This window comes from Nymphaea colorata, chromosome 4 (assembly GCF_008831285.2).
Source record: "Nymphaea colorata isolate Beijing-Zhang1983 chromosome 4, ASM883128v2, whole genome shotgun sequence".
In the NCBI taxonomy this organism is placed as follows: domain Eukaryota; kingdom Viridiplantae; phylum Streptophyta; class Magnoliopsida; order Nymphaeales; family Nymphaeaceae; genus Nymphaea; species Nymphaea colorata.
In genome coordinates, this window is record NC_045141.1 from 23,506,573 (window position 1) to 23,534,151 (window position 27,579).

General features: G+C 39.3%; 3 protein-coding genes across 13 annotated transcripts; 2 read left to right on the forward strand and 1 right to left on the reverse strand.

Moving 5' to 3' along the window:
• Nucleotides 1-3,638: 3,638 nt before the first annotated feature.
• On the forward strand, nucleotides 3,639-6,540 carry LOC116252451 (probable aspartyl protease At4g16563). The gene has a single exon (XM_031626718.2). The coding sequence runs from the start codon at nucleotides 4,878-4,880 to the stop codon at nucleotides 6,315-6,317; it is 1,440 nt and encodes a 479-aa protein (XP_031482578.1). The 5' UTR covers nucleotides 3,639-4,877; the 3' UTR covers nucleotides 6,318-6,540.
• A 142-nt stretch (nucleotides 6,541-6,682) lies between these two features.
• LOC116252452 (bifunctional adenosine 5'-phosphosulfate phosphorylase/adenylylsulfatase HINT4) lies at nucleotides 6,683-15,465 on the reverse strand. Of its 3 annotated transcripts, none has more exons than XM_031626720.2 (7): nucleotides 15,328-15,465; nucleotides 15,177-15,223; nucleotides 13,029-13,105; nucleotides 12,868-12,934; nucleotides 10,628-10,705; nucleotides 10,440-10,546; nucleotides 6,683-7,238 (listed from the first exon to the last, which is right to left on the reverse strand). In XM_031626720.2, the coding sequence occupies exons 1-6, from the start codon at nucleotides 15,397-15,399 to the stop codon at nucleotides 10,447-10,449; spliced, it is 441 nt and encodes a 146-aa protein (XP_031482580.1). In that variant the 5' UTR covers nucleotides 15,400-15,465; the 3' UTR covers nucleotides 6,683-7,238; nucleotides 10,440-10,446. The 3 variants fall into 3 exon arrangements, with proteins under 3 accessions (XP_031482580.1, XP_049933269.1, XP_031482579.1); XM_050077312.1 differs by lacking the exon at nucleotides 6,683-7,238 and adding an exon at nucleotides 7,249-9,037; XM_031626719.2 differs by lacking the exon at nucleotides 6,683-7,238 and having other exon boundaries at nucleotides 9,047-10,546.
• A 1,631-nt stretch (nucleotides 15,466-17,096) lies between these two features.
• On the forward strand, nucleotides 17,097-26,884 carry LOC116253051 (protein arginine N-methyltransferase 7). Of its 9 annotated transcripts, XR_004172381.2 has the most exons (15): nucleotides 17,097-17,512; nucleotides 19,467-19,701; nucleotides 20,268-20,393; nucleotides 21,319-21,483; nucleotides 21,581-21,699; nucleotides 21,772-21,839; nucleotides 22,204-22,478; nucleotides 23,246-23,482; nucleotides 23,805-23,878; nucleotides 24,282-24,600; nucleotides 24,711-24,785; nucleotides 25,050-25,146; nucleotides 25,273-25,486; nucleotides 26,467-26,695; nucleotides 26,771-26,884. XR_004172381.2 is itself a non-coding variant. In XM_031627777.2 (14 exons), exons 1-14 carry the CDS (start codon nucleotides 17,142-17,144, stop codon nucleotides 25,434-25,436), a joined length of 2,250 nt encoding a protein of 749 aa, XP_031483637.1. In that variant the 5' UTR covers nucleotides 17,097-17,141; the 3' UTR covers nucleotides 25,437-26,249. The 9 variants fall into 9 exon arrangements, 5 of the variants coding, with proteins under 5 accessions (XP_031483637.1, XP_031483636.1, XP_049933492.1 ...); XR_004172379.2 differs by lacking the exons at nucleotides 26,467-26,695; nucleotides 26,771-26,884 and adding an exon at nucleotides 25,704-26,249 and having other exon boundaries at nucleotides 25,273-25,563; XR_004172380.2 differs by lacking the exons at nucleotides 26,467-26,695; nucleotides 26,771-26,884 and adding an exon at nucleotides 25,704-26,249.
• Nucleotides 26,885-27,579: the final 695 nt, after the last annotated feature.

Genomic DNA, 27,579 nt, shown 5'->3' on the forward strand with positions numbered 1-27,579 from the left:
TCCACACTTCACTTTCATTAACCGGGACAAATTCATTCTTTGATTGCTGGCATCTTTGATATATATATATATATAGATATATAGATATAGTAGGCGAGTGAGATCCTCCAACCAATCATAGCTACCTAATGCAATGCATTGCATTGGACAGTGTGTTAATAGAAAAGGCATTCTAAAAACCACCATAAAGGCTGCGTTTGGATGACATCCTCAAAAAACTTGGTTTTGTAAAAACCAAGTTTTTGAAAACGTGGTTAAAAACCTAGTTTTATAAACTTAGCTTGAATGTTTTGATGACAAGTGAAAAACTTAGTTTGGAGTTCAAAATTAAACTTACCTGAAGTTTTTCATGCTCTTCATAAAACCAGGTTTTGGCAAAACCTAATTTTAAATGTCATCTAAACACTCTCAAAATGGTGTTTTGGGGCAAAACCAGATTCTGTCTCTCAAAATCTGGTTTTAGATTGTCATCCAAACATTCCCAAAATTGTGCCGCAGAACCTTTTAGTGTAACCTTCATTTTGCCATTTGCATCATCACATACATAGGTTCATGGAAAGGCACAGTCAGCTCCCAGCATTTGCATTGACTAGTCTCAGTCTCTATATTTGATTACCGATCAAATGGTTATAAAAGATTTCTGGGTACGTAACAAGAAATCAGTAATGCATATCCGCAAATTAAATAACCTGCACGGCTTTTGATTACAAGTTGCAAATTAAATAAGTGCATTATTTTAAATAAAACAAGTTGTGAATTGAAAATGTTTGACAGTATCATTAAAGTAATCCAGCAATAAACAAACAAAGCCCTGGATAATGTCAGCGAGGTAATAAAAAAATGTATACATAGTACACCATGAATAAATCTCCCACCTACTACCTAGAGTCAAAAATCCAAAATCTCTGTAACATGCATCAATCGCTTCCAGCCATCAAACCAGGCCTAATGTTATAACATATAAAGTGACTAAGAAAAATACTGACTAGCAGAAACTACCGCATAAAAGAAAAACAATTTTTTATAATAGTGGTTTTGGAAAGTAAACTATGCAAGGATCGTGTGAATTTTTTGTTCCGAATTAGTTACATAAACATGATTTCTATGATGATTCGTATTTTTAGTTTATGAACTTCTAATTACACATAAAAAGATGAAAGACAATATTGTCTTTTCAGTTTACAAATATGAGTATCAATCAATGTAATCAGTTTCTTAAAGAGAAAGTGTGTGTGTGTGTGTGTATGAGAAGTCAATATTACTGGATAATAGATGGTTGCCATAAATCCTTCACTAGAAATTCTATAAATGATCATTAGAAAAACCACAAACCCTTCCTATACCATAATCATTGTTAATGTCAATACAGTAGCCGTTTTTTCCACAGAGTTTGAATTTTAACCATTTGGCAAGCATTCATCATCTGGCTGGATTGAATATATATATATATATATATATAAAAGAGTAAACTAAATTGATCTTCCCACTAACAAGATTAGAGTAAGCTCAGACAAAGAGTGATGTGGACGGTAATAAACTCAACGATGGAAAGCGTCCGACTACTGAAAAGTGGAAGAAAAATGAAGACTCTAGAAAACAATTAATAAGAAGAAGACTAAAACCATAAAAATGAAAGCTGGATCTCCGCTGTCACTTCCAGCCACTCACCTAGCAGCCTAGATAGAGACGTTCGCACGACTCGGAAAAAGAGGCACTTGTGCTGAATGGAGAGGCCCTCCACCCGTCCTGTGCAGCTTCACTTCACCCATCAGTCCAGCTGTGGCGACCAGAAGTCTCTGAGGCCAATGCCCATCCAAGGATGTTGACGGGTCGGGTCTTATTCCATTCACTGATCCCTGACCCGCATCATTACTCGACCCTGCTTGGTTTGTCGTGTAGCACTTGTTGAGTGCGTTTCAATCGAATCGTTTTTCAGAAAGATACAGAGAATCAGCACTTTTTTGTTCGACGTACGTTTAAAGGTTCGAATTTTGAAAAGAAAAATAGTATAGGGTCATATCCATGGGGAGAAAAAAAATTAATAATTGGTTATTGAATAATTAAAAAGTTATAACATTAAGTTAGTTGAAAGGAACTTGAGTGCACCTAATGCAATGTTTGATTTATCGATTCAATTTGAAGCTTAGCAAACACGAAATCGAATCAATTTTAGCAACAGCTTTATCGTTCTGTATTTAAAAGCTACATAATGATCTTAAGCCGATCTCCCGGTAAGGATTTAGCTCTAGTGGGCGAATTCAAATCAAGTTACCTATCGTTCTAGGTGAGCATATAAAACAACACCCAGAGCAAGCAGATCCTAATTGGTGCACCAATCAATTAAACTAAAGGGCCGAGTGACGAGTTTTTCGCGTATGTTATGTGTGTTAAAGAAACAGCAGGTGAGTTGATCTCAGTTCTTTGTTCGGTTATTTTGCTGCGTTCTTTACTATTTGCATTCTCCTATACTTATATGAGCTAAAAAAAGCTTATTTGTGAAACCACCAACTATCAGCAACTTCATTCCGTCATTTCACCAAAGGATTTATAAACTTAACTAGGAACTTTGAAATTGTTTAATAACTAAATTTTAGAAAAAGAACCATGCCGATCGTCCGTGTGTGTTGGGATTGTTTCCTTGTAAAAACTAGTCTTCAAAATTTACTGCTATCGATGGAAGGGGAATTGACCCCGAGGGCGTACCTGGTTGGATTGACAGGTCGGTGAAAGTTTGGTATCATTTTGAGGCACACTACTCCTCTCTAGACTGCAAGCAAGCAACAGATGCAGGTGTACCATTCTTATCTAGGTTCTCAAGCAGCCATGGAGGAGAGGCTTCCTCTTCAAGAATCATGAACAAAAGGGCAGGGAAAGATTTTCAAATGGTACATCCTGCTGCAGCTCTACCGCTAGTTAAAAAAGTAGATGCCTTGAGAAAACGAAGCAAGAGAAACTCTCATACGCAAGAGGCCGTATTTTTTCCACTTTCATCTGAAAGAAGTGCTCCTACATAGGAAAGGAGGACTATTTTTTATGCCAGGTGAAACAAACATCATTATTGGAGAAAAGGAAAGAACAGAAGAGAGTGGTGGGACGCACCTATTAAATGCAACATTATATTTCCTTATGAAAGGTGAGTCACGCCCCACTATGTGAAGAAGCAATTGCCCTTGAAGAATGCTATTTTATGTGATGGAGCCTTCCCATGAATAGGTTAACAAACAGTCCACCATAAAGCAACACAAAAACAACAACGTCTACATCCGTGCGCAATGAACAGTTAGCTTGCTTAGATTCATTTTTATGAGCATTTTTCATAAAAAAAAACGACTGTATAAATGCGATGTTCATGTGTAAAAGCTTATCCTACTTGAGATTTCTGTTTTTCCCATAAGAAATAAGACTTTGTTCATCAATAAATATGAAATTAAGGCCAATTATAGGTGTATCTACATGAACATAAAAATGTGCACAGTTTTCTTGTTTTAAGTTTACGTATTATGAGCTTCAGCAGCAGTACATTCACATTACAGTACACGTTAACACTTCAATATAAGACCATGTTTCCATATAAATCAAGGGAAAACGCAGAAGATGCTTTAATCATGGATGTGAAATCATCGGATCACATTTTCATGACTAGCAATTTAAACCATATTTACCTGAAAACCCTCTTCCCTTGCTTCTCTGCTTCAAGCATCACAGGATTACTACAATGTAATATTTCTCAAAATATTAGCTTCAAGACGTCAGCTTCACCAATCGCTTTCCATATCCCTTTCATGCACTGGCAACCATGGTTTGAACACGCCTAACACCGACCAGAGCTTGAGAAAGGATGGGGAGGGGGGGAGTTAGGAAGATTTTTTTTTTTTTGTTTCTCTCATTTTGTTTTACATTGGCGCGAGGCATCAATCAAGCCTGTATGGAAAGAAAGACAAGATGAGGTGTCTTTGCCAAACTTCACCAAAACTCCATGGCCCTACTGTCCAAGCATGTAGCGGCCGGAAGCAAGAGAACAAAGAAAACTACAACCCTTTCTGCGTCTGTACAGCACAACCACTTCCCTTGCGAACACAGCTACACAAGTCTTAAGCGGGGAGCGAGGGAACAAGGAGCTAACCCAACTACAAGCAAAGAGAATCCTTATCAACTCATTATTAGAACGAACTAAAAGAGACTAACCTAACAAGAAGCCCCAAGATAAGCACTACCACCATGCCAAATCAACAAGCAAAACCAGTCAACAAACAGCAACCAAACCGGCCGAACAACCCCAAAAAGAATTTAGCAATATCTGGGGGTTGGCAATAATTTCTTATTCACCTTCCAATAATTGCATACTCACCAACCCTCTTCCAACATTCTCCAATTCATTTTCTCCCCTGCTCTTCCGAACATTTTTGTGATTTAAAAAGTAAAGCTTCCGCTAAATTCTTAAAAATCATTCTCTCTCTCTCTCTCTCTCTCTCTCTATCTGCTCTTATATAAAAAGTATAAATCACCTGTCTGCCCTATCTGATTCTGTCTCTTTCTCTCCCTGCACGGCTTCATTCTTGAATATAAAAAGTTAAACTTTCTTGCCTCTGTTGTGCCCTCAAGTATGTGTAAACCAAGCTATCCAAACTCGGATTGTCTCTTTCTCCCTCCACACGGCTTTTCACCCCGGCCTTAAAAAAACTCGGTTTTCCTGAAGGATATTAATCTTCTCTCGGCCTGTATAATAGTAAAAGCAGAGACCTACTCTTATCTCTTTTCCTTCTCGACACGCCTTCCGCCAACATTCATTTTCAATCCCTCTCTCTCCCTCTCGACCAGTATAAATCACCACCCGCTCTCTTCTCGCATTATTTCTGTCTCATTCTCCCTCTATAGACATGGCTTCCGCAGCACCACTGCTCCTGCTCTTTCTCTCCCTCCTGTTCCTCGTCAATGCCTTCCCTCTGTCTGCCCCACCTCCTTTCCTCCTGCTTCCGCTAAACCACACCCTTTCTCAAACTCAAACAGCACAACCCGTCCACCACCTACTGAAACTCTCCTCCCTCCGTTCCACCGCCCGTTTCCGTTCTTTCCGCCATCACCACCATAACCGCCGCCACCGCCCCGTCCCCCTTTCCCCGGGCTCCGACTACACCCTCCCTTTGACCATAGGCCAACCCCCTCAGACCGTCCAAGTCTACCTCGACACAGGTAGCGACGTCGTCTGGATGCCCTGCGCCCGCTTCGAATGCATCCTATGCGAGGACAAGCCTCGCTCTCCCTCTCCTCCCCTCATCCCCACCGCCTCCCTCTCCGACATACCCTGCGCCTCTCCGGCATGTTCCACCGCCCATTCATCCGCCCACTCGTCCGACCTCTGCGCCATCGCAGGTTGCAGCCTCGACGACCTCGAGACATCCTCTTGCCAGAAGCCTTGCCCGCCCTTCTACTACGCCTACGCCGACGGCAGCCTCATCGCCCGCCTCGTCTCCAGCCGTCTTCACCTCCAGGGTGCCGGCATCCACTTCCAGAACTTCACCTTTGGCTGCGCCCACTCCACCCTCGCCGAGCCCGTCGGCGTCGCGGGGTTCGGCCGCGGGGCCCTCTCCTTCCCCGGCCAGATTGCTGCCCGCCGCTTCTCCTACTGCCTCGTCCCCCACCGCTTCTCCTCTCCCCACCACCGCCCCAGCCCGCTCCTCCTCGGCCGAAAGCCCTCCGCTTCAGACGAAGACGACGCCGGGGTCTCATACACTCCCTTGCTCCCGAACCCCCGGAAGCCGTACTTCTACTATGTGGGGCTGGAGGGCGCGCTCGTCGGCAACAGGTGGATTTCCGCACCGGAAAGCCTACGAGGGGTCGATTCCGCCGGCAACGGCGGGCTTGTGGTTGACTCCGGGACGACGTTCACGACGCTGCCGGGGGAGTTCTTCCAGCGAGTGAAAGCGGAGTTCGTGCGCGGGCTCGGCGGGTCCCTGGAGCGGGCCAGCGACGTCGAGGAGGCCAGCGGGGTGGGGCCCTGCTACTACGTCGAGGGAGGTGACTGGAGGAGGACGGTGCCGGGGCTGGTGCTCGTGTTCCGGGGCAACGCCAGCGTGGAACTGCCGAAGGAGAGCTACTTCTTCGACCTCGGGAGCGGCGGGGCCCTCCACCGGGGCAGGGCCCACGGGTGCTTCCTGGTGATGGGGGCCACCGAGGGAGAGAACGACGATGAGGGAGGTGGGCCCGCGGGGTTGCTCGGCAATTTCCAGCAGCAGGACGTAGAGGTCATTTACGATTTGGAGAAGCGCAGGATCGGGTTTAAGCGGAGGGACTGCGGGTCTATGTGGGACTCTCTTTGACCCATCGCCCCCCTCCCCTCATGAAATAACACCCGTCAAACACCAGCGTTGTCCCTTTTTTGGTTCACGAGGATATTCTTGTCATTTTGGGGACGACGTCGTCCTGTGAAATGACCTGCATATCCTTGTCTAAATGTCTGCAGGCATAACCTTTGCTTGTTCGCGTCGTCGCTGTAAAATGTGTAGTACTTGCAAATTAGAAATTACTCTCGATCTTTTCATACGGAGGATAATTTTGTAAATTTCTTAACGCTCTCAGGAGAGGATAAAGATGAATGGATGATGAGGGGACAGCAGGGAGGTACTCTCCAAAGAGTTAAAAGGTCTGATATTTTCGGACATCTGGAGAATGGTGGCAAGGGGCAACGCCGCTGGACTCAGGAGGGGTTGGGTGGCCGTTAAATATATCCTTGCCTTAAAAACTTTATTACAAGAATAGCCATCTCTTTTGGCCCCGTATAAGTGGTGTGCCAGGGAATGCGTACAACGGACGCAGCAAAGAGAAAAGGGAAACATAAATATCTATCAGAAATTTACAGGTTATCGCACATTGTTTGACATATATATGAAGAACTGCTTAACATATCGAGAATTACAAATAAGGGTTAAGAGTAATTGACAAACATACGCTTTATATATAACGAACATTAAAATAACTTTGAAATTTTATTTAATCTCTCATCTAAAAATACATTTAAATAAAAAAGATTTTTTTCACTCATATTTGTTTAAAATATTAAGAATATACTTACAAATACGTTAAACATTTAGCGGCTACCTATAAATGTCTCAAATACCAACCTTTTTCAAAAAATTGCAAGTCTTCCCATCGAATTTTGCTGCAGAAATGCCCTGCACGGTTGATCTGAGGATACTTGAACCCACATCAACCAAGTGTAGGAAATCATATGGCATGTCGAACTTCAGGGGGAGTGAAACTTGTCAATTTCTAACAGTAAAATCATTCATACAAAATCAAAAGAGATTTCAAACACCAAGGTTCATTTACGCGTTGGTAGACCCCAAATGAATCAGTAAAAAAAGAAAACAAAGTTCACAGACACACACGTATACAGAGTACAACTGTGTGAACTTAAGTAGATTTAGCTCGCCCGTTAAAGTAAATAAGCTTACGAGGCACCAGCCAACACATGGCCGTTGTCTAACTCCGCTTATTTACTTACTTTATACATTTATAAGAACTAGATATCTAAATATGTGAATTGAACAAACATAAAGGTTAGGTTATGAACCATTTAATAAATTCCACAAGTATATTATGTAAAGCTATTTCTCAAGAAAAAAGAATAACAAATCATACTTAATTTTCAAAGAACGAATTTTATATATGACATCTTGTTATCCATCAATCACAAAGTTATTATAAAAATAAATGCTTAAAAATCAATATTTAAATCGTTCAACTACTTTCACAAACTAAACAAAGATTCCGACAAGAGTTGAATAGTTATGCTCAATGTAGTCAATATAGTTCAATGCTCACAAGGGCGTATAGTATAGGGGTACGTCTCTTTTGGCATGATATGATCGGAATTGCATTCACCTTAATAAAATAAACATTTAAAAAATGAAGAAATAGAAAAAAGCTTCTTTCTCCGGATTTTAAAATTTGTACGGTGGAAGGGAAAAGGACAAAGCGACTCTATTCAGAGTCAAACATGACGTGCATCTCCTTTCCTTCGTCTTCCACCGACTCCCCTCAAAGAAAGCTGCCTATTTGGGTCAGATCCAGGATCAACCAATTACCACGACCCGGACAAATCACGTCCAATTGCCGGGCCAGGCATCATGTTGGCTACTACCCCTGCTGGGGCATGGTCAACTAACCAAACATGTCACTACAGGCCCATATTGCCAGATTCCTGGGCCAACCCCGGCTGAAACCAAAACCTTGCCTTACCGGATCCGATTCCATAGGAGGCCAGATCCAGACATTGCGACCCACAACACCACGTCACCATCCATCTTTAAGATGAACGGCCCTCAAATTGAACGGTTGAGACCAATCACAACAATGGACTGAAATTTTCTACAAAGGGAAGAAAGAAGCTACTTATCTTAATCTTCATCTGTGGGCACATCTTGCACAAATCTACCGAAACCATCAAAGTTTCATACATATGAAGCCCCCCATTACTATCATGTATGAAAAGCTCACCAATAAGCCAGGAATGCTACCCAAGCAACAACACGTATTTATGTCATTACTGCATATACTTGAATGCCCAATAAAATGCAGCACACTTGAATGCACAATAAAATGCAGTCTATGGCCTTGAGGCATACGGCAATTGCACACCTCGCGTAGGACTCACGTACAGCATTATTACATGAGTATTCGGCCTACCACCCTACTCATATTTAACTAGCAACTTGCAGAGATTTTAACTGAAGGGGAAGCGGACTCACTGGTGGAGTGACTGCAACAAAAATATCTCAAAAGTGTTTTCACAGTGAAAGAAGAAGACTCGAGTCCATCGACCAACAAAGATGAAGCAATGACGTGAAGGACAATAATATGGCATGGTGCATGGTCCCACGAGGGCCATCCATCTTAGAGATGACAGGTCCTCAACATAGGAGCAGGTTGTGACCATACTGAGGGCCACTCCTTATGATTTTGAAGGGTACGAAAGCGGCTCCATCACGCTATTCAGCTGCTGCTATCGCATCGAAGATTCATGAGGAAATAAGGACTCCTGGGTAGCGCAAAGCCCTCCAAATTTCAAAAAGGTGAAATGACAAAATGGATGGCAAAATGTAAGGGAAAGAAGAGCTCTGACGAGATTGAAGAAACAATCGGTGATAAGGAACCAGTGGGTCCGTTATTATTACGACTGACTGCTAACAACTCGTTGATGTTAACATGAATACAATGAAAGATAAGAAAGGACGCAAATGGAACCTGGTCAAAATTTCTGCAAACCATTAAGTTTCAGTCAAAGCCCAACGACGACTGAAGAATAAAGGAAAGCAGGTAGGTATTGAATAATTGAAGACGAAAAGGTGAGCACAAAATTAAGCAATCATGAGTAGATCCATTAGACATAAGAATCAAAGGAGAGATTCTTAAAAGATTTTTTTAGTTCCTTTTTGCGTCTAGTAAACCAACAACAGTGCTGCCATTACAAATATACGGTGGAAAGGGGTGGTGGGAGCCAGAATTCTCAGGTAAGAATTGGAAAGCTTGATTCCAAATCAATAAGTTGGTTTTCATCTTTCAGATTAACATAAAATGCGAAATACTCATGATGAAGCTCTTTGTCCAAGAAACTTATGCTTGCAAGTTCCGAAGTACAGATTAAAATAAGCTTATCCCCATATGCGAAAACAGCATCGGCGGTAAACCAGGCTGACAGGATGACACAAACTAGAAAGCCATATTAAGCCGCCCATGCTACAAGGTGGGAGCTGAATGTACTTCTCATGTGCAGGGTAGCCTCAACAATTTTAAAATCCCAATTCCTACTAATATGTGGCTAATGATGTATTAACTTCAGAAAAGATACTGGCTAGCAAATAATTGTTAGAATAAGTTGATTATGCAAAGTGAGCACCACAATCCTACCCACAGGTTCCTTAAACCAGGTCCCCATATCCAAAAAAATCTTCTTCGCTTCGTGATATTCAGTACAGCTCCTACATTTAGACAACAAACAAGCTAATAGCAACTTGCCAATTTTCTAGAGCATTCTAATCCGGTGCTCTATGTAAAACCACGGAGGTGAATAATCATGTCAAGGAAATGATTATATATGTGGGACAACTCTCCCTATCTCTCTCCTGAATAAACGCTTAGTCGATTGATTTCTAGTGTCTCAAATTATTTATCAATGTGTGAATAGTAAATAAGTTTTGCAGAAGTGTCACATACTTCACCTAGAAATTACCAGAAAATTTTTAGCTTTTATAGTTCAAATTGTCAAGTGTCAACAGATTACATCTGATCAGTCTTCTAACCTAGTGCTTTTCATATGATGTGCAACCTCCAGAAGGGCAAGGTCGAAAAATAAAAGAATGATACCAAACCCCAGGCAGATGAACTTGACTCCCGTGACATTCTCAATATTGCAAGAAAATAAACCAGTAGTGAGGATTTACCAAAACATCAAATTTGTATTGGTGTCGATGGCTTTATCTTCTCCAGTAGCTTCTCCACCTCTACAAAGCCATAGGGTCTCCACGATAAATATTTGAGATGTCTCCATCTGAGCATTTGGATAAGTCATGGCATGTAACTGATATGATGTGATTGGTCAACTAAACACTTTAAGTTACCGAAAGAATACCTTGATGTATAAGGCAGTGCTAAACAGTGGAGATGAAGATGATCCACACTATTGAATGGTGGATGATGGAAACCAAACCTGAGGTTTAAAAATTCAGTTCTAGGTTTGCAGTATAAAATGAAGCATGTTTTTTCAATAGTCACACTCAAATTAAGAATATGGGATTGCTATCTGTATTGTATGATGTGGAGGTGTATCATACGACAGGTATCCTATAGGTCAGCAAAACCTATACGATACGTCCACGATACAAATTTTGCATGTGTATCATAAGTATAGTACTTACGATATGGCCCATACTTCCCATATATTACGATACTGTGCAATTTTTAAAAAAGGGACACGACACCCCTCTTGATCAACTTCTTCTTTAATACCACCTCCTCCCCTCTATTCTAACATTCCTAAGAGCTCTGGGAGGGAACACTTTTGCTGGTTTTGGAGATAAATCACCAAATAAATTGTCGATTTGAGGGCAAAATTGCCACTTTGAAGGGAGATTTGCTTTTGGGAAACACCATTCGTGTTTGGAAAAAGGGGGCTTTTATGCTTCTTCTTCTACAAAAGGTATGCAATCTATCAATTTCAAGTTTTACATATATTATCGTTTTCTATAGTTTACCATAGGTTTCTATTTATTTTATAAAGGTATTTGTTTTATTTTCTTAATGTGTTGTTAACATAGTATGCCTTATTAATGATGAATCACGAATGTCCATTACGTGTATGATGAGTTTTTTATATAATACACATTGTTCATAATTTTTCTTGATTTTTTTTTTATATTTTTGCTGATTTTTCTTTTTTATGTATTAAAAAATCATTTTAATATATGTTTATGATACATTATGATACAAGTCAGCCCGACCAATACGCATTACGATACACCTTTTACAATACTCGGAAAATATCTTTTAGATTATATGCTGGATCATACTATTAGTACAGTACTATAATTATTTATTTGTTTCTATTGCCATCATCATCGTTGTTAATTACATAATCTGTTTGGTTTTCAAAAAGCAAAACAACCACTTTTATATTTTTCTTCTTTAAATTCACTGATTCTTTAGAAGTAACCTCAAATCTTGTCCTTTCTATACTTCCCTGTAATAGGAAATAGTACAATGATAACATCAGATATATGAACCGTTTTAAGTAAAAGAAGAAAAGGCTACGCAAAAAATATGAACACATACTGTGCTTTTATAGGAGGAAGAATGAAATATTAGTAGCAGATTACACCACCAACTTAACAAAAAATCAAACAAATGCATAAATTCATAATACTTTGAGCAAAATCCACCTGTATGCAACTATTTCTATCCCCAATATCCCTTCCATACACCAGGTGACATCCACCAGGTTACCCTACGGTTGAATCCAAAGAGATCAAGTCAGTTTTTTTCTTATAATCAAGTCTCCTGACTAAATCACAAAACAGCTGGTATCAACAATCATTGAGTAATTTACTTCTTAATTAGAGTACTTCCAACCATAAACTGTTAACTTTTTCTTGTAGACATCCACAACATGAATTTTATTCTTTCTTTTCTTCCTTTTGACATAACCACCTTGTCTCTTACCCTTTAGACCACACAAATGGAAAAGAGAAAAAAAAAAAAAAAAAAAAAAAAGGAAAACAGGACCTGCCTTTAGGTTTCCAGTTGAAAATCTACAGCAAGATACACATACAATGCAACCTTATAGTCTAGATGTTGATTGCAAGGGACTTCCTCAGGATCTTGATTCAAATTGCTTAGCATTGCAAATTGTTAATAACAAGTGAAGGAAACTTTATTGGACTCAAGCACCTATCCCAACACGCACACACACACACACACAGATATATATACATACATACATATATATATATATATATATATGTATATATATGTGTGTGTGTGTGTGTGTGTGTGTGTGTGATGTTTCCTATTGAGCTTCACAGGCTTTTAAGAGCTCAAGGCTGGTAATAAACTCTCTATTAAAGAGATTTAACAACATATCAGTTCTAGTGAAAGTTGAAACAACCCCTTATGCCATATAAGCAAGTACAGTTAGCTAAATATGTGCATATAAGAAACTGATGCATTTTGACCATGATGATCATCACAATCAGGATGTCATCCTGTCAAGAACAATAACCACCTATTCCACGAGAGCACTGCAAGTATTATACAGCACCCTTTACCCAAAAAAAAAAAATCACAATCAGGAATATCTGTTGTAAGGTGCAATACCTATGCTTTACAGCTTCAGGTGCATTGTTTTGCAATAACTCTTTGCCAACTTCCAACATGTGACTAACTGTAAGAGAAAACATCATAAGCACTAATATACAACTGAAATGAATACACGCACCATAATGCCATATTTCATTACACGCTATAGCCTTATTTACCTAAAAGGTAATCCTCTGCTCTCCTTTGAAGATCCTTCACAGTTGAAATATGTTCCACCGGGATAACCAAATAGTGTCTACACATTTGTTTAGTCATTGTGATGGTAGTTGGCAACAAAAAAGGAAAACACCAAAAATCCCAGGAAGTATCAGCCTTACAGCATATGTGATGACAGGAGAAAGCAACAAAAAGGGGCCAAAACAGCCCATAAGGCATCAGTTTTACAACAGATGATGTGTCCAACCAAGAAATTGCCTTTGCAATCAAGGAATGTAGCCACACAAGGTAAATGCAACTATCAGGAAATAAATAATACACAAATCAGAAGTTTACTAAGGATATTGGTGAGAAAGAATATGATTTTATCTACTTCGTAGTACTTGCTGAATTGATAATTTACTTAAACTACAGATTTCAGGTGATTGAGCTTTACACTTTAGAAAATCATTTCCTCATGGAATGAGAGTTGCTGGCTAAGATTACCACATACAAGATCTAGCATACTTATTTGCTTTGGAAGAAACAATTTAATCACTCTATGTTTAACTGAAACAGTTTTCTCAAGCTGCGGCTATTCACCGATATTATTTGTATTTGTTTAAACAACTACGCTTGGTTCATTTTGAATCACATGAATTATCTTCTGATTCATTTCTGCTTGTCAACGTACATGTTTCCTTTGTGATAGGCAAGCTGGGATTAGGCAGATTACTACGAGTGTATGCGGCCAGACCACGGGTTGAACTTGACCTCCTTCATCTTGAAGGTCTCAAGCCCAACCACCTAGCTAGGTAGATGGATGGAGCTCTTTTTGACATTTTCCAGTATAATCAAACAAATTTTATTGATGCAGCACCATGTGCGGATGTACCAGTTTTTAATTCAAGCCCCTGACAAATTGACACTCAGTGTACGGACTCGCTCTATCAAGTTTAGCTATTTGAATCTACAAAGATATTTTTATTCAGGAGACAAAGGGTCATTTATCTTGATGAATTAAGGCTTCTGAAAATTCATATGACACAATAAGCAGAGGACTTCCTCTGATGTGAAGTTAAGGCCTTCAGTTCCCATAAGTAATTTTCTATGCATTTCCAGAATCCTCTAAAAGATTATTTTCTTTTAAAAAGGTAACACCCATCAAAAATTCTGCTGGGGAAAGATAGAGTGTGTAAAACAGTACTCATCACAGAGTTACCAACAGCATTGACAAAAGTTCGTTATAACTTTAGGAGGCAGTTCCCTTTCTTATACCATCTCCCTTGAATGCCAAAAAAAAGCCTTGCAGCTTCATGGGGAAGCTCTTTAAGGTCGAGATGATGGCCTTATGATCACTAGCCAGTATAATAATGTTTTCCTCACCTTGTGTTTCCTGTTCATATTCAATTTGCTGCAGTATATGTGACGTCCACTATGCATGCTGTCCTTTCCATCAATCAAATTTTTTATTCTGGATTAACTCTATCGTGTTGATGGATCTAGCGAAAAAAAAATTGCACGTCTTTTTGTGACTTTTAGACAAGTAAAAACAGTAAATGAAGAAAATGACAGCGAATGATTTTGGATTATTTTCATCTGCTCAGGCAGTAATTGCCGCGAAGGCAGTAAAGAGGGTGTTGTTCCTTCCGCCCCAAGTTGATTATAAGATCCAAGAGAACATCAGTATTAAATCTAATAAATTACAATTACCCAAATGCATCCACGCCCCATATATTTACATGCCAAAAGGAATGGTAACGTCACAGTTTACTGAAACATGCCATGCCATAATTCAACCCATAAGAAAGACGACGACTACTGTAACATCTCCAAACAGCAAACCGTAAACCAGAAACACAAAATTGGCTGTTCCATGCTCTTCTGCCGAATGAAATAAAAAAGAAAGAGAAAGCTCAGCATTCAGATATTCTGAACACAAAAAGAAAAAGAAAAAACAAACCGAAGCATATCGATGGAATCCACAAAAAGCACAAGCACAATCTTAGAGTTATCGAATGCACCAGACCACCATAATCATCAATGAAGAAGAATAAGGTAGGTGTCAATTGTCATCCAATTTCCGCCATAAGAGCGCAGATAACCATCACAATTGAAATGCCTATTTCGAATTTGCGATCCTTAGCACGAAAAGTCAGATAAAGAAGTACCTAAGCGCAGAAGGATTGATGTCTTCAAATGCCACCACTTTCCCATCCTAAAAGAAAATGATCCAATAAGGGAATTAGGGAACGGATTCGCCGTGAGATGCGAAAGAAGAATAATTATAAATTAAGAAAAAGAAGATGGTGAGGAAATCACGTCATGGAGAAGCTTCGTTGCAGTAGCAGAGCGAGCGATTTGACAAAAGAGACAGCCGCTGTTGCTCGCCATCTTCCAACGTCTCCGGGACGACGGTTTGGTACTGTATCTGTCTCTCAAATGTTGCCCTCATTGGCGCGGCTTATGAACAAATTCCCCGCCTATTTTTCGCCCCGATTTGTTGCGCTCGAAAAATTCCTACGTCAGTACAAAATTTACATAATACTGTTTAGCTTTTCACAATGCCACAAGTTCGCTCATATTTTGCAAAATTACATAGTAAATCTTGAGAAATGACGGCTTAGCAACGTAACAGCTTAAGAATTAAAGTTTAAAATGTCAATATATTGCAAAGTCATAGCAGGTTCTTTGTTAGGACATTTTATCTATGATTGCCGAATGTTCCAATTATGCCACACTACAAGTTCTGTCGCTCAATGTAAGTGGTGGGGACATTATCACATAGAATGTTTTAATTATACCACATTATAAGTTTTACAGTTTATTCTATCGTTGCAGGTGAAATGCTTTAACATTCAAATCACTTAAATGATTTCAATCTCACGTTTGTATATTTTCCTCCCCTTCATTGTAATTGTGATAATATCTCTTGAATTTGCATTTTTAAGATAAATGTGTTTTTTGTGCTATTCTAATCAAAGCTAAAGGCTATAGTCGCGTAAAAACATAATTTTATCATTTGAACGTACTTGTACACTTTACTTTTATCCCTTTTTTCACCTTTTTAAAAATTGTTCGTATCGCCTTTTGCTGAAAATAGTGCAATCTAATCGGTAAACACAATTTTATTACTTCAAAAAACTTGGGCCTACATGATGGCAGGAACGAATTTGTCAATTGCGTGTAAGCGAAGCACTAAAATGTCAATTGCTTACCAGTAACAAGTGAAAATAAAAACAAAAAGGAAAAACGACCGGCAAATTCGCCCGCCAATGTCTCTTGTTCACAAACTTTCTGTACTGAACAGTGACTTACATTTTCAATTGCAGTAGCCGATTGTAACTTTTCTAAATTAAAGATAACCTGTTGACTTTGAATCATGACATCTTATTTTCATAAAACAAAGCTTCTTCATTATACTTTTTATCAGGTTGCATATTTTTTGCATTTTTTTCATGCAAACTTTATATATATATATATATATATATATATGTTGAATTGTAACTCTAGTTTTTTTAAGACACTCATCCATTTAATCATAATTATCTGATCTATATTGATTGATGGTTAAAAGAAGAATAATAAAAAATGCAATAGGTAGTTTTGTCATATAATATTTGTTCTTATTTTTTTTCTATTTTTTTCTTTCAATAGTCTGCAACATATGAAGGGCCTTTGTTATATGGCTAATTATTTTTAATGACATTTAAAAAATGTCATTGGTATGTGAAATGACCAGAAAAAGTTTTTTTTTTCATTGTCATATATAAAAAGAACATTTTCTAAAAACATGTTTTTTTTTACAAAAAAAAGACTGTTTTTACAGTCATCTCAAACGCACATAAAAAAAAGGCGTTTCCGAAGCAAAAACAGCTTTTGGCCTTCAAAATGTCTTTTTGGCCGTGCATCCAAACAAATCCTAAGGCTATAGCATATATTATAAGAAATTGTTTCAGGAAGTGATAGCGTTTTATTGAAATCTAGAGAAACAAGGGATGTTTTTGTTTTAGATAAATTTCATGGGATTTGAGTGAGAAATATATGTTGATTGGAACCACACCAGACCAGGTGCGAGTCCGACCCGCTGACAGCCCTAGAAGTGCCCCCGTATCGGCGGGAAGCGGGCCACTCCCATGGCGGCTCTATTGGTCCCGCCCTTTAACGGCAATCCCATTCCCCGTGCTCTCAGTCGTCTCGTCCACTCTCTGTCGTCATCCTCTGCGAGCGTCCACCTAGGAGGAGGAAGAACACGAAGAGGAAGAGAAACAAGAAGGCCTCAAACCGCCGCAATGAGCTCCCAACGGATGTTCCAATTGAGGATCGATCCCGCCACCGGGAACTCGGAGTGGGTCATCGTCGACGAGGCCGTGGACGACGAACCTCCGAGAGACCTCCTCTCCTCGACTTCATACCTCGACATGCTCAACGATTCTGAGAGGAATAGGGTTTACCATGAAGCTATTAAAAAGGTCATAAAGAAGCCTTGCCATGTATTAGATATTGGGTACTCAGCGGACCATTCCTCCACTTTCTTGGGCTTTTGTTATTGTTGATCATTGTCGTGCCATTCTTCTTGTTGGTTCCGGTGAATTGGGTCATGGGTGGTTGCTCATTCCGTGCATTGGCTTTTCCTTTCGACGCTATCCTTTGAGGCTTATTGGTTAATGGGTCCTGATCTATTTGGGGTAGCTCTGCAGCTATTATTGATTAGCAGCCATTTAACACGCACGTTGTCTGTTGGTCTACTCGTTTGATGTTTGCTTGTTGCATTAATTTGCTTTCGTACAGTTTGAAGTGAAGGTTGGGCAGTTTAAATTATTTTTCTGCTAAAGATGAATCTAAAATCCCGTTATGAAGAATCACTGTTCTCTTTTTGAATGCTTATATTCATAATGGTTGCTTTACATTGTGAAGTTTTTTTTATTAGCAACTGTTTATCCCATGTGTGTTCTTTGGTATATAATCTGACTGATTATTGTCTTAGCCCGTTCATATAGTCTGATAGAAACAATTAGGCGGTTCCGTGCGTTTCCGTACGTGTCTATTATAATTATGAACCACACTGCCGAGTTTTTTATTTCTTGCTTACACTTGTTGGTGCATTTACGATCGCTGGATTTAGCTGTTTTTTTAATCAGCGTTTTTGGTTCATTTTCGATTAAATTAGACTCCATGTTGCACGATAAGAAGCTAGATGCTGGCCGTGCGTTATCTGTTGCCTGTTGGCTCATTTGTTAGATTTAAATTTTGCAGCTTTCCAAAATTAGCATACTTGGGGTTAGAGCGTTGTTGATAAGAAGCTAGATACAGCCAGTACGTTCTTGGCTAATTCTTAATCGAAGTCGTTCCACTGGTTTGTTGAGATGGAAGTGGATGGAAAGGATGATGTCCAAAGAAAAGCAACGCATTATTAATCTAAATATTTAGGCCTGGATTTATATAGGAGTGCCCATTTATAATCGAAAGAGATTTCCACCACTTGCATTGTTGCAAACTAGAAAATCGTACATTGTGCCTCACAAGACCAACTTTGTGGGATGAATATTATAGGTACTTTCAGGCAAATGTGATGCCTTGTGGTCCAAAACAGTGAAAGGTGATTGTAAGTTTGAGAATAATATATGCTATCCCTTTCCTAAAGCCTTTTCTATCAGTTCTATGCCCCCTTTTATTTAATATTTCAAAGCCAATCACTGCCATTAAAATAGGCAGATAGTTAATAGCAATGGCAGCAAAACATAACCAGCTTTGTCTTAAGTTTTCTCACAAGCTTCGGTATATTTACACACCACACACACATGTAAACAGACAAGCACACACAAAAATACCTTGACAGTCCAGACCAAGCTTGCAGCAGCGGCTATCTTTCCTGGCATAAAATCAGAAAGGGCTTTCAGGCCTTAGTATATAGGCTGAAGCCACCAAAGGTTTTGGTTGATATCAAAATTTTCTGGCATATAGTTTTTTCCCCAATTCCCATCTGCCTTGAAGATGTGAGCTTTAGTTCAATAAGTGTGACTTCTAAGTTGTTATCAAGGTCTGCTTTTCTGGACAAGAAAACAGTTCTTATTATGTTTCAAGAAGATCTTCTAGCATGCTGAATACGTGGTAATTATGATGATCAGCATCACCCTGTCGCCAGCATGAACACTGTGCAGACCAAATGAGAACTTTCAATGGGAATTTCTCTCAAATATTAGGGGCTAAATTTGATATTGAGTTGCTAGTTTTCAAAGTTGATGCAGGCCTTAGTACTGTACAAATCCGTTTGGCATTCTGAAAGTATCACAAAAGTGATAAGTTAGGTCATCAAATAATGGTTAATACTCAATCATAATTGGGTTAGCTATAGCATGCTTAGTATGTTTTCCAAAACATGGCCTACCCATTTTGCATGTACAAGTTTATTGTTGTATCAATATGCCTGCTGGAAAAGTGAAAACTAATGATGTGCACAGTGCAGGTACCGGCTTACTGTCAATGATGGCTGCCCAAGCAATAGACGGGTGTGATAGAATGGAAAGGAATGGTGGAAAAGGGATGGTATCAGCCTGCGAGTCTTATCTTCCCATGGGAAAATTGATGCGTAAGATTTTGCGCCTCAATGGTATGAATGATAAAGTACATCTGTTTCACAAACGTTCTGATGAGCTCCAAGTTGGAGTGGACCTTCCATGCCGGGCAGATGTTTTGGTAAGAAAACACAGAACTGTAAATATGATCCTGCCAATTGAAGTTTATCTGCATAATCTCGATGACTTTTATCTTGTTTGGTTCCTAAAATAAGGTATATATGTCAATGAGTGCAGATGCGTGCAATTGTATGTTTGTGTGTGGGCATCATGTTGTTGAATTAGGTGTGAACTACAGCTGCTCTGGACAACACCTGTGCCCTAGATGACTCAGGTGCATTGACCTACGTGCCACGTCCATGTTACATAGTAGAATTGAAAGTATTTAGTCCAAAAAAAAAAAAAAACAGGTTTGAGGGCATTTCTAAAACCTAGGAAGGTGTAGGTTTGAAGCTGCTTGAATCGACATATTCTGTCATTTTTATGTACTTGGATTAAAAGCACTTCTATTCAGGATCTTATATCTAGATAAGACTATCTAGTATACGTTTATTTTTCTTTATAACTATTTGAATGTACTCCAGTTTCCATGTTTGGCTAAATCTTTGAGTTTTGAAATAACTCTTTTCTGCATTTACAATAAAAGAAAATGTGAGAGAAAAAATTGAAGCATTCTAATTGATGCAGATAAGTGAGATACTTGACTCAGAATTACTGGGGGAGGGGTTGCTGCCAACTCTTCAGAATGCACATGATGTGTTGCTGAATGAGAATTGTCAAACTGTCCCCTATCGGGCTACCACATATGGTCAGGTGCTTCACTGGTTCTGGTTCTTTCACAAGGAAATGCTTACTGGGCATTTATGTGTTTTCGGTTTAATGAGTTGCCTCTGCTTGTGTGGCTTTAGATGAACTAGTATCATGAATTGGTCTTCTTCATTGAAGGAAAATCATTAGTAGGACTACTAGAATATTGGAATTTATTTAGGCATCTTGATTATCACCATGTGTAATACAGAATGCAGTTTGGTAGGACTTCTATGGTTTTATATTCCTTGTGGAACAGTTCATTGATATATCTTGCACTCAATTTTGAAAACTGTCTTCAGTGTAGCTGTTTGGTCATGTACATTCTGATAAATTTTGTTTTAGTTACTGAAAGCCTGAACCAATTTCATTTCAAGCTGTTCATGGGAACTTCTGAATGTTCCTGAGTAATCTTTTGATTCATGCCTTATCAGAATCTCATTTTTTGAAAATTCCTTTAATTGTTGTGTTACTGTGTATGCTTTCCAGATGCTCCTGCCTCACTCAGGACATCCTTTGGGTCCCAGTTGGGGTTTGTTTGATAAATATCTTGAAGATTCCTCATGCTGCATTATAGTCATGAAACTAAGATTTATTGTCTTGTTAAGAGTCAGTTTGCTCAATCGTGTATCATTGGCTGGCCTTGCAATTAATTTTGATCGCAGAGCTGAACACAAGTTAGCAACTGTATAGAATCTGCATATTTCCTTAGTCACATGGATTTCAGTTTCCCCACATGTTAATCATCATATGTGACTGCATTTTTTCTCCATTAAATGCTAATTAAATTTGTGTCCAAAATTTAGTATCTGAACTAGGTCTTTGTACATGCTGATTTTCATGTTAATAACATGATTTGTCTTCATAAAGTGCTAATGGAAGTTCTTCAGACATGATATTTCTCATCTCATTTCTGTGGAACTTGTCTCAGCTTGTTGAATCTACATTTCTGTGGAAGATTCATGATTTATCTGGAAATGAAGCCCAAGTTTCTGATGGCATACATCTTGTGCCCTCTGGTTCAGAGACAGTCATCCGAGTTGAGCAGAAACAGCAGCCTATGCACTGTGATCCATTGTCAGGGGAGATAAAATTGGTATGTTTCTAAATCTTTTGACAAGAGATCACAGTCATTAGGACTTTGGGATATTTATTCAAAAGCAGGTCGCTTAATACTAACATCTTTCATCCAGTTGTCGGAGCCATTTAAAATTTTTGACTTTGATTTTTGGAGGAGGCCAGAAAGCCATCGAAGTATCCAGATTCCAATTACAGCAAAGGATTCCGGCTGTATTCATGCTGTTATTTCATGGTATGTCTATTTAATTACTTTTAAGCATTTATTTTGACTGGTTGATGATGACGGCATGAATTTCACCAACAGGTGGGTTCTTCAGCTTGACAAAGAAGGAACCCTTCTCTATTCAACAGCTCCGCGGTGGATAAACTCAGGTAAAATTCTCAATGTTTTTCTTGATGTCTCATCGGTTTTCATGATTCCTTAGCATAACCTTTTGTATTGGTGAGATCCTGGCTGATTTGCCTCTTCCTGATCTTTATCCAAGAGGAACCCTGTTTATGTTTGAAACATGTCATTACTATAACAGGAACGGTAAACTGTAAAGCAACTTACAAATTGTGTGGGTTATTATCCTTTTACATTTGTGCTTCCATATTGAACAAAGTGCTTGCATTTTTTCTTTTATAAACTTTCTGTCATATGCATGCCTGCTGACAAAGCTACGTGTTCTATCTATGCATCTACATATGCATGTCAGAGACCTGATGACTAATAGTGCCTTTTGTTGTTGTCAAGGCACTTCGAACTGGTGTGATCATTGGAAGCAGTGTATTTGGTTCACTTCTGGCTCGGGGATATATGTATCCCAAAATGAGCAGATCCTTCTTGAATCTGTCCATGATGATATCAGAGTCTCCTATAATGTCAAAAAATATGATGCACGTGGGGAAGAGTGGATTTGTCATGGTAGTCAAGACAAGTGTCCCCATCTTGAGCTGCCACCAGAACGAGTGGCAATTTATGGAGATAAAGACTGGAGGTTTGCCATGTCTTCAGCTGTACAGAATGCTGTAAGTATGTCTTCTACGTGAATTTCTTGAACAATGGGTTAGGGGCATTTCTATAATAACAAACATGAACTTCTCAACTTCCTTCAAAGGATAGAGATCTTGTTTATGTATGTATGCAACAGCAACCTTTACCAAAAAACCAAAGAAGAAAGTGAAACTCTCATCTTTGCTATCTTCAATTTTGTGAATCTTGTACACTCTATATGTGTGTGTGTAGGTGTATGTGTATATGTATTCTTGCTATCCTTTTCTTTTCTGCATATTTCCTTTTTCATTTTGTTGTATTTTCCTTTTCCTTTTTCCTATTTATTGCAGAAGCTTCTCTAGCTGTTAGAGGCTGCGCATTGTATAGCTTCCAACAGCTAGAGAAGTTGCTGCTTCTCTATTTAGGGACTTGATATCCCTCTTCTGTCATATATTGAAGCTTTGTTTCATTCCAGTTGCTGCGAACCGATGCACATCGATGCAGCTCTTGTGAGCTTTGTGATCTCTCTCTTAGTGAAGCTATACTTTACAAGAGGCACAGCAAGTCCTTGTATCTGTATATGCAAATTTTACATAATCTCCCAGCTGTAAATGATGTTTACGGGATTTTGTGTGTGAGTTCACATGGCCAATAGTCAGATTCTTGTCAGTTCAATTACTGGAGAAACCATTTATGTCCGGGTGACATTCCCAATGTAATTGGAGTTGCCTGAAAGTTGGTAGTATGTGCGCCGTGCTTACAGAAATATTACTTTAGAATCTAGCATTAATAGTTCTCACAGTTGCAGGGAAGGACTTCTCCATTATGTGTGGTTGCAGATGATAGTATCTTCCTGACGGTAGCTCTGGCACATTTATCAGCAAGTTCACATATCATCTCTATGCTTCCAAGGTTACGTAAAAGTGGCTACATGTACCTGAAGACTGTGGCTAACTCCAATGGTTTTTCAATGGATCATGTGAAGGTTCTCGGTAAAAGTTCAGCAGGCTTGACCATGGAAGATACTAATCATAAAAAGGTAAAGGTAGTATTTTCACTTGAATACATATTTAGTTTGTCTTTTTCATGAGAATTTTTCCTTTTATCAGCAACTCACTTTATGGCATTTAGTCTTCTTATCATGGGATATCCAGTTATCAATCTGAATATGTATGTACTTGGGATTATTCATTGATTAGGTGCATTCTTTATCTTAGGATATGTTAAATCTTCGTTAGGGCTGAAGACTTTAGTAGGTTTTATTTAGACTCAAAAGTTTGATGTATCGTGCCGTGTCTTCTGTTTGTCATCAAGTGATTTTAGCTTATAGAATATCCTTGCTGGGGAATGTTTTGTTTCAGGTAGACCTTTTTCTGTCTGAACCGTTTTACAGTGGGAAAGAGGGAATGCTTCCGTGGCAACAACTGCAGTTTTGGTACTTTATCTATAACTTCTAACAAGTCATTTTTCTGTGAGAAATAGCAGTGGCTTATTATTCTCCATGTACCATGGAGAGACACTTGGTCATGAAAAGACTACATACATGCACACACATATACACATACATGGGTTGCAGATTCAGAATAAACATCAATGCCACTGGACGGATAAGGTGATACCAGTACATCTTGTAAAAATACTCGTAACTGAGGAAGCAATTCCTCGGATGTACAATAAATTCTTGACATGATCAAATAAAGCATTAAGTACATCATGTTTTCCATAGGGTTCTTAGGCCTGACTTGTGCTAATCCTGCTGTATTTGCAAGCTATTTCATAATTGAAGTTACCTCTTCTTTATTCGTTTTCCCTCTTTTTTCTTGTTCAACTGAACGAAGGAAGGAAAGGACAGCATTGGGTCCAATGCTAGCCAAAGATGCAACAGTTATGCCCTTCAAAGGAATTCTAAGATGCTGTGCCATGTCCACTCCAGTATGTTTCTCCACACACTTAATTTTTCTGAAAATGATCTTGCTCGACTCTTCAGAATGTAACTTGTTCGTGCAGGATTTATGGCAAAGTCGTCGCATGCTTAAAAGAGTTGAAGGATTCGACCATTCGCCTGTAAATGAGATTCTAGGGGCATGTGGTGACTTACCTGAGTTTCATGAAGGTCCTTTTCTGTCTTATCCTATTTGGCAATGTGGAGAAATAAAGGTGAGAACTTGTAACTCTGTCAGCAAGCAAGCGAACTGGTTTTTTAACTTCTCATTAAATGTGGAAGCTCATAATGGTCTTCCTGTAAATAGATCAGATGTTAAATGCAGGAACTCAGCGAGGCTGTCACCATCATGGAGTTCAATTTATCTGAGCCAATGAGTATGTGTTCTGGAAAATGCAAGGTAAAGGGATAAGCATAACTTGTTCAGTGGATCTCATCAGTCTGGCAAGTTGCTTTACAGTTGAACCTCCCTAGTTGCCAGTTGGAACTTAATATACAACACTCTTTACTGTTCTTTTCTGTTGCTCATTTGAAAAAATTGCTAGCAGCCCCATACTTCTAATATAATTCTCCTTCTGTTGGATGGGATTGTCTGTTGCTTCTCTCTTTTCCAACAGATGTCCATCCCTTTTCTTCACTAAAGCTGGACTTCTCTTGAGATCAGGTTACGTTCATTGAATCTGGCATCTGCCATGGATTTGCACTTTGGATTGACTGGGTGATGGATGAAAGCAACGAGGTTGTTATCTCTACAGGGCCAGGTGCATATGATCTAAGTTCTAACCAAAAAATTATCGAGCTTCGGTATTCAAATTTTATCTAGTATCTGGCAGTGTTTCTGACAAATCAGTGGCTGAATCTCATCGTTTGTTTATCATCTTCCTCAGCAAAGAGGTATTGGAAACAAGGGGTAAAACTGTTGAATAGGCCTGTTGCAGTCATGACAAATGGCAGAGACAGCTCGGATGGATGCATATGGGCTGAAGTGAAGTGTACCTTTGACCCATCTAACCTGGAGTTACAGATGAAGCATTCATTCTTATCATTTTGATATCATCCCTGCAAGAATATCTGCTGCTCCTCTTTCAACCGAATTCTCAGGTGAACAAATTGTTTCCCTGCCCCAGGAGGTGGGAACTCATAGAGGTGGACCTTCAATTGCCCACCTAGAGATCGTGGTCTGCCCACTTCTCCATCTCTCTGGTCGAATTGCTTCTTATTCCTGCTTATATTATTAGTCCTTCCATTGCCTGTATGATTCCTATTGCGGCAAATGAACAACAGATGAAGTGGTTCTATGCTTATCCCCAAATTGCAGGTGAACTAGCGGCACACCTTTTTGTTGATAAGGTTTGTCTATGTTGAACGAGTATGAAAAGTTCTTCAGCAACTTTGTCGAAACCGTTGTCATACTTGAGCAAGAAGGTTTTCAACGTCTCCGCTTTGATAGGGAGACTCCCACAACTACCAGTTTTTACAGTACGTAGAGAGCTGAGAACCTGAATGCGTCCGACCGTATTGTAATTTGTGGGAGAAATTACATCTTCTAGGAACAGAGAAACTCAGACCTGCACACTCTTGGGGGGAGCGGGAAATGTCTTCTGTGTATCTGCTTGACCCTACGTTGTACGCCCATAGTTTCATCTTTTGCAAACAGCGAGACTCCTAGGAACTGAACCATGACCCACCACATGTATACCAGATCCAGCACCCTTTCAGGTCTGCCCGTATAGACTGTATCCTGGACAGTGACCTTCACGGACATTGATGTGCACTATGCACTTGTTTTTTAATAGTTTCATTCAGTCTGACATTTTAAGTTGGATGTGAGCTGCTTGATATGGTTGTATTTATTTTTGGCCAAGCCACACAATCACACATCTTTGTAGTCCAAATTAGTTTCTCTCTCCAAGTTTCCCATCCATCCTGCATCATATCGTTGATTTATGAGTATTTTTTGGGTGTAAACAAAGTGATATGGTTGATTCTGGAATTTAATCCGTAAAAAGTTGATAAACCGTCCAAATGTTTTAAATTCGTATGATCTTATTCACTAACTAAAGATATTATTTTGCTTCAAGGGGTTTGGCGTGTATGGTGGGTTCAGCTGCTGGTAAAAGGCCAGTCAGTGGTTTTGATAATCGGAGGTGTTAACGCTCTATTGAGTTAAAGCAGGCATAGGCGCCAGAGGTGTTAACCCTCTACTTCAGTTGAAGCAGGCGTAAGGCCAGAGGTGGGGTCGTTAGAATTGGGGTTTTATACCTCTAGGGGGATGACAAGGTGTCTTTTTATGTGGGCTCTCATAATCAGGTGAGAACAAAAGCAAAAGCAGTGGTTTTGTTTTAAAAAGTGTTTCATAAATCATCCTCATTTTTTTTGGAACAGATGTATGGAAGAGGAATTTATTGTTATTATTCCCAAACGGCCCTAAGGTACAATAGGAGGTGGTTGATCAAGGAGGGAAGAAACCTTGGGAGGGAAACATTCTTTCTTTCAACGGCTACAGGCATACACAGTAACAATTATAAACATTCTGTTTCCAAAAGAAAAGTTTGCCGAATGAGATGAAACTTTTAGTGGGACCCAAAAAGGAAAAAAAAGAAAAAAAAGCACGCTCAAGTTTGTTTGTTTAACCTCTTACACATATTAAGAGAGGTAATGGACAAATGAAAGTCAAAATTATCGTTATACTACAAACTCTATGCAACTTTCTATAATTTTAAAATTTAAAGGTCGCTATATCCTCAGAATAATGCTGGCACTCTTTTGTAAAGTTTTGAAGGTAAAATTCCTAAGTTGAGCTTTGTAACATTACGTGGAAGTTCTAAGATGCATAATAAAGCCCTGGAAGGAACGCGATTCAGGGCAAACAGCGTGGGTCTTCTTTCCCAAAACCTTGCCAGGAACATGGAAGCTCCCAAATTGTTAGCAAAGGGGCTGGCAGTGGTGGCCTGGGCCGGCCGGCTGTGACTATTATAGGCGATCATGGTTAAAATTCAAGCTGAATTTAAGCGGTTCAAGCCCAAGTTGAGCTCGAGTTATTAGACTTGTTACCCACTCCTAGTCACGGTCAGTCTCTTGGCGGTGCACGGAATGTCTGAAACCAAAGGGATTTTACTGCTGCTGTCAATAGGATTTACTCTTTAGACTCCTTTGGGAACACACATGCAAAAGCTCCCAAAACTATCCACAAA